The 11,510-nt window shown below is 36.5% G+C and overlaps 1 protein-coding gene across 1 annotated transcript; it reads right to left on the reverse strand.

Moving 5' to 3' along the window:
• Positions 1-3,138: 3,138 nt before the first annotated feature.
• Positions 3,139-10,667, reverse strand: LOC127651208 (BTB/POZ domain-containing protein 3-like). Its single transcript, XM_052136938.1, has 5 exons — positions 10,575-10,667; positions 9,829-10,046; positions 8,606-8,696; positions 7,979-8,097; positions 3,139-7,631 (listed from the first exon to the last, which is right to left on the reverse strand). Exons 2-5 carry the CDS (start codon positions 9,981-9,983, stop codon positions 6,599-6,601), a joined length of 1,398 nt encoding a protein of 465 aa, XP_051992898.1. The 5' UTR covers positions 9,984-10,046; positions 10,575-10,667; the 3' UTR covers positions 3,139-6,598.
• Positions 10,668-11,510: the final 843 nt, after the last annotated feature.

Below are 11,510 nucleotides of genomic sequence, written 5' to 3' on the forward strand. Positions count from 1 at the left end.
ACAGTTGAAGACAGAAGTTTACATACATCCTAGTACATTTAAACTCAGTTTTTCACCATCCCTGACATTTAATTGTAGAAAACATTGCCTGTCTTAGGTCAGTTAGAATCACTTCTTTATTTTAAGAATGTGAAATGACAGAATAATAGTAGAGAGAATAATTTATTTCAGATTTTATTTCTTTCATCACATTCCCAGTGGGTCAGAAGTTTACATACACTTTGTTAGTATTTGGTAGCATTGCCTTTAAATTGTTTAACTTGGGTCAAATGTTTTGGGGATCCTTCCACAAGCTTCTCGCAATAAGTTGCTGGAATTTTGTGCCATTCATCCAGACAGAACTGGTGTAACTGAGTCAGGTTTGTAGGCCTCCTTGCTCGCACATGCTTTTCAGTTCAGATTGAGGTCAGGGCTTTGTGATGGCCACTCCAATACCTTGACTTTGTTGTCCTTAAGCCATTTTGCCACAAATTTGGAGATATGCTTGGGGTCATTGTCCATTAGGAACACCCATTTGCAGCCGAGCTTTAACTTCCTGGCTGATGTCTTGAGATTTTGCTTCAATATATCCACATAATTTTCCTTCCTCATGATGCCATCTATATGAAGTGCACCAGCCCCTCCTGCAGTAAAGCACCCCCACAACATGATGCTGCCACCCCCATGCTTCACGGTTGGGATGGTGTTCTTCGGCTTGCAAGTCTCACCCTTTTTCCTCCAAACATAACGATGGTCATTATGGCTAAACAGTTCAATTTTTGTTTCATTAGACCAGAGGACATTTCTCCAAAAAGTAAGATCTTTGTCCCCATGTGCACTTGCACACTGTAGTCAGGCTTTTTTTTTTTTTTTTGTGGTTTTGGAGCAGTGGCTTCTTCCTTGCTGAGCAGTCAATATAGGACTCATTTTACTGTGGATATAGATACTTGTCTACCTGTTTCCTCCAGTATCTTCACAAGGTCCTTTGCTGTTGTTCTGGGATTGATTTGCACTTTTCGCACCAAACTACATTCATCTCTAGGAGACAGAATGTGTCTCCTTCCTGAGTGTTATGATGGCTGTGTGATCCCATGGTGTTTATACTTGTATTTTGGAGGTCCACAGTTTTGTTTTCTGAGAATTCTTCTTGGCTAATTTCTTTTGATTTTCCCATGATGACAAGCAAAGAGGCACTGAGTTTGAAGGTAGGACTTAAAATGCATCCACTGGTACACCTCCAATTCAGTACACCTCCTATCAGAAGCTAATTGTCTAAAGGTTTGACATAATTTTCCGTAATTTTCCGAGCTGCTTAAAGGCACAGTTAACTTAGTGTATGTAAACTTCTGACCCACTGGAATTGTGATCTGTCTGTAAACAATTGTCAAAAATGATTGTGTCATGCACAAAGTAGATGTCCTAAACGACAAAAATCTGTGGAGTGGTTAACAAATGAGTATTAATGACTTTAACCTGAGTGTATGTAAACTTCTGCCTTCAACTGTATACATGATGTATTATAGGCTATAGATATATTTCCTGGGATATTCCAGTTTATTTTGATCAGTGAATAAATGTTAATTTGATGTATTATGTTACCCGTATAATTTTTTGTTGATTATACATGGAAAACAGTGTGGTGGACATTTTATGGTGTTTTATGTCAGAAATAAAAATGTATTGATTGCTGTATCAATATGTTTGACAGTATTGAACATAAGAGAAATAGCCAACATATTAGTTAAGATAAAAATTTTGGTTGCTTAGGAAACCTGCCTGGAGTCTCTCAGGACACCCTGGATTCGAACTCACAACTCCAGGAGTGGAAGTCAGCATCAAATCTCTTAATATTTTTCAGCCTTTTAATGATATTCAATAAATATCTTAACATTTATGTATTTGCTCTGAAATGGTTTAAAATGGTTATTTTTGTAGTTGTTTTTAGAAGCAATCAGAAAAACCCTAATTTCAACCAAACACCAATTCTTACAAAGTAGATTTAAAATGGTTAATGCTTTGGTTAAGTACTAAAATGCAGTAAACATCTTATGTTTTCCACGGTTTTATTTATTTTTTTACCAAATTGTCACAAGGAAGAATGATGTTTACTAATCAAAGATGCCACATTTGATGCTCTATATCTGGCGTTTTCCAGGTTGATGTACAGGATACTCGCTTCCAGGACATGTATACGTCCCATCTTTACAATTTGGGCCAGTCTGATCCGGCCTACAAGACCAAAGGCACACAGAGCATTTAGAAGAGAAACAGAGGAGCAGCACATCTAGGAGATGGCACTGAAGATCAAATCCGCAGAGGAGAAAGCCAAACCAGAGGCCATGGGTGCAAGAGACTCATCCTCCACTAAAGTCATGGACCCTAATTTATCAGTGCTTATTAAATCCATCAAGAATAGACTAACAACAAGAGACTCATCTTATGATATGGAAGGTATATGTAATTAGGTTGGCTTCCTTGTTCCCTTTCTAGTGATCATTGACAAGTTGTCTCCTAATTCAAATCCATTAAATGTTTGTATTCCGACTGAGCATGGCCATTTTTGATAGTTGAAACTTTCAACAGCCGTAGCTTTGCACACACATCTGATCTTAAACTTTTAAACTGTCTGCACTGTAATTATTCAAGTGATAAAAGCTGATCTGTTTGTTCACTGTTTAAGTCAATATGTTATTGACTTAAGCATCAATAGAGTTGTTTTCTTCTAAAACAAAAAGGAAGTTTTGCTGTGTAGTGCAACAACTCTTATTTGTAACACATTACAAGGTTGAGTTGGTTAACAATGAATGCATTAGTATGTATGAACAAACAATGAAACAACATTTGTATACAGCATTTATTCATCTAATGTTAATTTATAAACACACTACTGTTCATTGCCAATGTTTGCTAATAATAAATAGTGAAATAATTGTTGGGTAAGTTACTCTAAAAAGTCATTAATAACTAACTACTAATTATATCTACAGTGTAATTAGATTAATGTATTAATTACTCTTTCTGAAAAGTAATTGCATTACTAATTACTTTCTAAAACCCTTTTCAACATTGACCAGATGAAAGGTTAGACATGAAACTGTTCCTTTAATTCTTTCAAATAAATCATATAAAATCAAATAAATTATTCATGACCTGGCAAAATAATTTAAGGGAGTTGCATAAAATTAGAAAACACATATTTTAACATTAGACGTTATATTTTGAACATTACCCAATATTAAAAAAATGTAGTTTGTTAATTCTTATTTCATCTTACCAATTGCATTAACTTAAGATGAAGGAATATTCCGGGTTCAGTACAAGTTAAGCACAATCGACAGCATTTGTGGCATATTGTTGATAACCAAATATCCGGGTTACAGTGAAGCACTTACAATGGAAGTGAATGGGACAAGATGTAGCCAGCAAGATGGAAGTTTCAGTGTGACATCTTTAAACACAGTCATGTACAGTTTGGAGTTACAGTATTTTATTATTCATTTTGACACAAATGCCACTCGTACATTCAAAAACTCTTTTGGCACTTTTGGAGCACCTCTGTTTTCTACATTACAGATGAAACCGGTTTCGGCCCCTGTGCCAGGTATATCATAATACAGATGTGAATGAATGACCTTTAACAGCGAATATGACCAAAAACATCCCAATTCTTGATCCATGAATATCAGCTGTAAATACAGTCTAAGAACTGCTTTTAATTTTTTTATTTAGATCAATACACATCTAGAAAAGGCACAATTTCTATATAACAGATAATTCGATTTTACCTTATAAAGTTAAAGGAACATTCCAGGTTCAATCCAAGCTCAATCAACAGCATTTGTGGCATAATGGTGATTACCACAACACATTTATTTGGACTTTTTTCTCCTTTTCTTTACAAAAAAAGTAAAACCTGTGTTATGAGGCACTCACAATGGAAGTGAATGGAACTAATTGAAATATATTAAAAGACTGGTTCAAAAGTGTAGGTGACACAAAACATACAATATCCTTGTAACATGATTTTAGTGTGATAAAAGGTTAGCAACCTTTTCTGTGTAAAGTTAAAGCCAATTTTACAATGTCACTGCCATGATGACATAATGCTGTACACTTCTAAACAACTCAAAAAAATTACAATTTAAACAACTCAGCTCAAATAAAACACAAGCTTTAACAGAAGAATTAATGTAAGTGATTTTATAAAATGATAAGATTCACATTTCTGCATTTAAACCCACTAAAAATTGACCCCATTCACTTTCATTGTAAGTGCCTCACTGTAACCTCCATGTCTGCTGTTTTTAAAGAAAAGGAGGAACGAGTCAAAATGAACTTTTGTGGTAATCAATATTATGCCACAAATACTGTCAATAACTGGAACATTCCTTTAACTAGAATATTCCTTAAATTCCATGGCATTCCAAAAACTAAATGTAGCATTTCAAGAATGAAATGATGAATCTAGATTGTGCCACAGTGTTACAAAAACACCAACGTTATGAAAATAGTGTGATTAAAGTTTGACTTTGACATCCACAAATGAAAATATAAGCCACTTGAAAGAGCTAGAATGAAGTCTGTTAAAAAAAAAAAAAGTCTTGTTTGCCACATGAATTAGAGAGCCACAGGAATAATTCGATTTTTATATTTCAATAGACCTTATTCACAGTAGCACCATATTTGAGAGAAAGCAAGGCTGTGAGAGCATGCGCTGTATTAAGCTCCTAGATCACATCTCATTTTCAATAACTCTTAATAAATTAATTGTAATTTTGAGACATATGTATAAAATCATGATCACTCACATGAGATGAGGACTTTAGTCATATCAGTAACCTTATAAAAGTGGTTTCATTCTACATGGGGCAGGGGTGCCCTCATGGGGGCTGCCATTTAATAAACACATGACCAGCTGAATGCTATTCGCTTAATCTCAGTAACGGTCTTGTTATTGATGGCTGATTGTGAAAAGTGAATTTCTACAATGGCTTCTATAAACGGCAACTATTGATTTTGAATGATGCTGCATCCACACCACTAGGTGTCACTGTAAGTCCAATATGACATTAGCGAAACGTTACTGAGTATTAATGTTTTATCAGTGGACAATTCAAAACACTTTAAACAACAGAACAACCCATTGAAGTAAAAAGACTGGAAGGAAAGGCTATTCTATCCCCTCACAGCCTCAAAGTCATTCCCATCAAAAATGAAAGATGCCACTACTGTAAATAAGGTCCACGTGGTGCTTGCCTTTGCAAATCTCGCCGTGACCATGATAGCGTTTTCAAGGTGGATACTATAGCCCAAAACGAAACCCTCGAGTCCATATAAAAAGTGAATTTCACATTGTCTCATCCACATTAAAATGCCATTTATTTTTCTCCACTGAAATGGAACGTTTGAAAAAAAATCTCATACTTTGGAAAACGATAAAAGTTGTGTGCATGTTCAAATCATAACCCTGAAATGAGCAATAGTAGCTAATAGTGATGCTTGGCAAGTACCACTAAGTATCTCTCATAGTCTTACTTACAACCCCTCATAACTTCATGTTACTTACAAAAAATGTCATTGCACAAGAATATAAAGACTAATATAAAGAAAATGTAGGATTACATGAATATTACATAGAGAAAAATATTTTTGTATAATATGGTTTTAGTGAGGAACTTGTGCTTCATGTGTGAAGTAAAAAAAACAAAAAAATACAAATACTAGAGTTTAGTAAATATTTCTTAACAATAACTTACAAAAATGATACAAATATGATTCTATATAATAAATCGAGCGTGTGATTTCACAGGTTCAATTTTAAGATATTAGAGACACAACATGTCTGCTTTTGGTCAGAGCAGTAAACATCAACAGCATGAATATAGAACTTTTTCACAGATAGTGGTGACGCGTTTCCACCATATTTATCAGCCTCATTCAAATGTAATAATGTGAAAATAATATTTGCTGTGATCTCTCATTCAACGCTGTCAAAGTTTACCCTGCAAACGTTTACTTCCGCGTTTCAAAACCTGGTGTGAAAAAGGTCCATTCAAGAGTAGAACTCGACCAAATCTGGCTTTATTAGTGTTGAAATTCTGTTACACGAAGATTACATTTACATTTAGCAGTCACGCTTAACCAAAGTAACTTTTTAGAAAGATTAGTGTGGAGTGTTTAGTGTACGATTTTCTCTCTTCCATGGAACACAAAAGGACCAAAAAACAACCTAAAAAAGTATTCACCACATAGTCTCGTTATTAACACAGAGCTATCATATGGTTTCAGAAGACTTGGAATATAGCACCGCACACAGATTCATATGGATTACTTTTATGGCACTTGACAGCCTGGACATTCTTCAAAACATCACCTTTTGTGTTCTACGGCAGAAAGACAGTCATATGGATTGGAATAACAGAGGTGTAATTTTTGGGTGCACTAACACTTTTAAAATAGACTATAGTGTGTACTATATATAGCCAGTGTACTATAATCTTTATTATTCTCACTTTTTGCAGCCTTTGTGCAAAATGTGAGCAGCACTTCATTAAGAAACCAAAAATAACCATTTTTATCTACGCTGTCCGTTTATGAACAGGACGCTCCATATTCTCTCTCAGGCATAAAAGATGAGTTCCGGGATCTGCCCTCCCTGCACACCCGTCCCGTTGGTACTGTCCGACGAGCACTGGAACTGAAAGGTCACTTTTCCACACTGCACCTCCGTCATCCCTTCCTGCCCAAAATAACTCAACTCGTTCCCATCCAGAACCACGCTCGCAGTGTAGAACGTGTCCGGTTCTATCTGCACTGGGTACTCGAAGAACGCGGGGAATGTGTTACTGGAACCGTCTGAGAAGTATTTGATGATGGCGAGGCCGAGCGGCACGCCTTGCCGTTTCAGCTCAATCTTGGCCTGGTACTCAGTCGAACCGCAGCTGGAACCGTACAGCCCGAACCCAGCAATAAAGACACGTTTGTCCACAGCAAACTGGATGCTGTCACATCGTCCGCGGTATCGCCACTGATTGCTACGATACGCGCAAGACTGGAACCGGTGACACTTTTGCGGCGTTAAACCTTTTCGTGGTTTGCAGACGAACTTGAGCTCGGGTTTCTTCGCCGCTGTGTACCACAAGAAAATATTGTTGGTTTCGTTGAGCGTTAGCACACCGGATTGCGCCACACCATTGGCGAAATCATCTAGCGCCATTGCCGGGATCCGAATCAAGTAGATGGCCTTTCCCAAAACAAGCCGCTTATTCTCGATCGTTGGCTGTAGTTCTTGTCGATTACACTCTGCCTCCGCCCAGCTCAATGCCGCATCAAACACCACCATCTCTTTGGCGTTGAGTGTCTCCCGCCGCAGGATGCTCTCCAAGGTCTGAACATCGATGTCGCAGAATCCCTCCGATCGGAGGGCGAGTTCTGCCTGTGCGTCGATGACCTCCCAACATCGCTGTGTGAGATCGGGCTCTTCGAACAGGCAGCTTTGAGACAGCAGGACGCAGGCATTGCGAGCGCTCAGGCTGGTCTCCAAGAAGTTGACGCAAGCACGAGCCAAGTGTGGAACGATGTACTTTTTAGCAGCATACAGTGTGGCGAGCACGGTGTCTGCACACAGGTCAATCTCATCACAGTAAATATATCTGAAAGGAGAGAGCACATATAAGGTTTTTGTTGTTTCTGTTCTAGACTAATGCAGCATAAAGAAATGAATTATTAAAGGCCAAAGTATGCTTCGGTTGACTGCGTTCCGGATCGCTCCGCGCACAGTATGCGTCACAAGCACAGCCTAGAATTTCTTGATACACGGATATGCCTCGTCTGTGTGCAACGGATATGCTGTTGACTGTATTTGCGGCCAAAAGAGTATACTTTGAAAGGCAACGCAGTCGACTGGGCCGAATCTGATCCGTAACGCAGATAAACAAACTGCACCTGAGCCTTTAGTCTGCCTTGGATCAAGTCTGGAATCTAAAGCAGAGAGTCTTACTTCTGCATGGCCAGGAAGGAAGCTGGTTCCACATCAGGGATCCGAATCTCATCTTTATCTTCAGCCAGCTCTCCATAGAACATGGCATGAAATACAGAACTTCCCACAGCCAGCACATACTGAAAGAGAGAAGGAAGCAAATTCATTCTCATAGCCGTTTATCTTTTGATTTGTGGGTGAAATGTGACCTGGACAGTTTTCAATTCACCCTTCTACAAAGATGTTTGCTACGGTGCTGGGCTGAACCACAAAACAGACAGTTTTTACCAAAGTAACTTTTAAAAAAGCTTAGTGTTGAGTGTTTAGTGTATGATTGTCTCTCTTCTATGGAACACAACAGGACCAAAAAACAATCTAAAAAAGTATTCACCATATAGTCTCGTTATTAACACAGAGCTATCATATGGTTTCAGAAGACTTGGAATATAGCACCGCACACAGATTCATATGGATTACTTTTATGGCACTTGACAGCCTGGACATTCTTCAAAACATCACCTTGTGTGTTCCATGGAAGAAAGAAAGTCATATGGGTGCACACACACTTTTAAAATAGACTATAATCGATTGTCAGTGTACTATAATCGTTATTATTATCTGTTTTTGTGAACCGGCGTAAGTATGTACCTTATGTCCTGGCACTCTCTGGGTACCTCCGGGTGGTCCCACCACAAAGTGAATATCGGCCATCTGCTCGTTGTTGAACATGACTGCGTTCCTGCAGGGACAAATAACAGCCTTTAAAAGCACTGACATCTTGACGAAGCTCTAAAATTATGCTTAAGTAGAGTTTAGAACCTGAGACACCTAATGAGCTGCCTACGTAGTAGCCTTTTAAGGCATCAGAGGTCTCTGTAAGAAGACTGTTCCAAAAGATTGCTGCTTGGACTATATTGATTTTCTGATGCATCTCGTTATCAATTCTTAAATACCAAAATCGATCTAATATGCGACTAAAAATGTCTGCGATTAGCTACTACCTGGTAAATTTTCAGATTTCACTCACATGTGATTGAGTAGTATATCGTCAAAAAAGTTCAAAACCATTCAACTGCGTGTTGAGAGTTCAAGTTTGATTTGACCCATTCCGTGTAATGTGTGTCCAAAGACGAGATCCATGCAATCCATTTGTCATTGACCAATGTCTTTTTTAATATTCTTTGCTTTTTAGATAATTTTAAGTCAAATACAACACAACATAAACATTTAATTCTAATCATGCATAGCACAAATGAGGAAAAGTAGCCATTTGAGTCACCCTCGCTAACGGGCTCGTTTTCAGAACTGCCGGTTTTCTTAAAGGGACAGTAACAATTTTTATCAAGCATTCTGCAAATCAATGTAAATACTTGTAAAATGTATAAATTAAGCATTAAACAATAAATTATGTTATATATTCAATATATTATCATATTTATTGATGGCATACATAGATCTGTCCATTAAGCTAAAATGTGAACAAAATTATGAAAAACAAATTAAATGTAATTAGTAAAATGTATATTTTCGTAATGTTCCTAGTTAAAAGGTCCCCTGTATAATTAACAGCATTTGTTTTCATATGTAGGCAAAAAAGACATAACTTAAATATACCCATATGATTCAAAATCAGAATCGAATCTGTAATTCTGTATCCTACCCGGCCCTAGTTATAATATATTTACTGCGTTCAGTTCAATGCATCTTAGAAGGTAGCATAATCATGCAGTCTTTCTTTTGAAATGGCATTCAAGTCAGGAGGAGCAAGCTTTCACTGGCTTAAAATTATGTCTATGGAGGGAGCTCAAGAGGTTTTGTTGCAAAAACAGTGTAATTGGAGGGACAAATCCACAAGAGAAAGAACAAGTTACCGTTCTCTGATTGTGGGATACAAGCCTTGCCAGTTACATCCTTGAATGTTGTTGTTGTTGCTGACGTTCTGCTGTTGGTACTGTTGTACAGTGGTGCCAGTGGCGATGGGCATGACAGTGGGCAGTTCTTTAGCAGGAAACAGCTCAGCAGCCATTTTACCAACACATGTCAATTATATAGGGGGAGTTCGTGGTAGAGGATCTGGCAACCTGTGAATCTAAACAGATGGATATACAATACACTCCAGTTATTCAGACATGACTGAAACTATTATTTGTATACATTTATTATTTGCTAGCATTTATAAGAGTTTGGGCCAGGTCAGATATTTTTTTTTACAAAAAAATAAATAAATTATAACTTGAAAATCTTTTCTTGTCTATGCTATCGTAACAGCGTTAAATTCGTAGTTCACATTAGAAACGGAGTCAATTCGCATTCATTTCTGGACTCATAGTGCAGCACGTACAAAACAAAATACAGCTAAAGGCGAGCACATAATAATCTACACATTCACATCACAACATCCAATGAGATTCTAAAGGATTAATTAGCACATGTATTTCGCAAGTAACTTGATATATTATATCAATCATAAAATATGTTGATCTGAATTCCGATGTGAGCAACAGGAAACAAAAACAGCCATCGGGCTCACAATCCGAAGAAACCTCTGTTTCACACTGGAAACCATCACGCTTTATCAGAGTACATTAAACGATAAAAGTGGTATCGTCGTAGCTACCCGAGGCTGGTTAATGAAGCAGGTTCAGTGAGAGAGTGAAGAAAGTTTGCTGCTGGTTACAGATCAACATCCTCCATGATCGGAGGATCTTCATGACACTCTGCGCATGCGCGACATAAAAAAAAAGAAAGAAAGAAATCATGAACGTATCCACATAATTTATGAAGTTATTAATAAAAATAATAAATAAATAAAATACATTTAAAAATAAAGACACAAACAAATGTTCTCATTATTATTATTATTGTTATAGTTATTATTATTGCAGAAAAATACACATATAAACCGAAGATATCCACATACAGGGTTACAGTGAGGACAAAAAAGTTCAGCAATTCAAATACTTTTTCTTTAATTATATTCAACTCTTATTACTTAGATATTATATAGCTAAATTAAAGAGTATATTCAAATGTGTAATTGTACTACGTTAAAAAAACTCTTAAAACATGGCTTAGATTCAATAATTTTGCTTTTATGTATATGAAATTCACCAAATAAAATCGTAGATACATTTTTGGACCCAAAATAAATAAACACATCTCTGCAACTTACAGTAAATCAAAAGCGTGACCAGATGTCAGTTGAACATAAGATGATAATTATTTCCAAAATCACTGAGAGAATTATTATTACATTAGAATATAGCTAATCTTTACTATTAGCAGTTGGAGATAAAACATATAATGGTTTATTTATTATTTTATTAATTCAGTAATTTACTGTTTATTGCAATTTCTCGAGTGATTTTAAAATATTTCATTCAGGAAGAGTGTGTGTGAAACTTGAATGAAAATCAATGTTTAACCATCTGAATAAAATAAAATAAATAGAAATAAGCACATAATAAACAGAATATTATAAAAATATAATAACATTTATATTTATATATGTTTATATAAAGCCTATAGAATACATAAATAATAAAAATAATAA

The sequence above is a fragment of the Xyrauchen texanus genome, chromosome 11, assembly GCF_025860055.1.
Source record: "Xyrauchen texanus isolate HMW12.3.18 chromosome 11, RBS_HiC_50CHRs, whole genome shotgun sequence".
NCBI classification, from domain to species: Eukaryota; Metazoa; Chordata; class Actinopteri; order Cypriniformes; family Catostomidae; genus Xyrauchen; species Xyrauchen texanus.

Excerpts from the sequence above, each read along its gene's own strand:
- LOC127651208 (XM_052136938.1), bottom strand. The coding sequence starts at position 9,983 with ATGGCTGCTGAGCTGTTTCCTGCTAAAGAACTGCCCACTGTCATGCCC. Across the intron at positions 8,098-8,605 it reads AGAGAGTGCCAGGACATAAG|TATGTGCTGGCTGTGGGAAG; the intron begins GTACATACTTAC and ends TCTCTCTTTCAG. Across the intron at positions 7,632-7,978 it reads TCCTTCCTGGCCATGCAGAA|ATATATTTACTGTGATGAGA; the intron begins GTAAGACTCTCT and ends CTCTCCTTTCAG.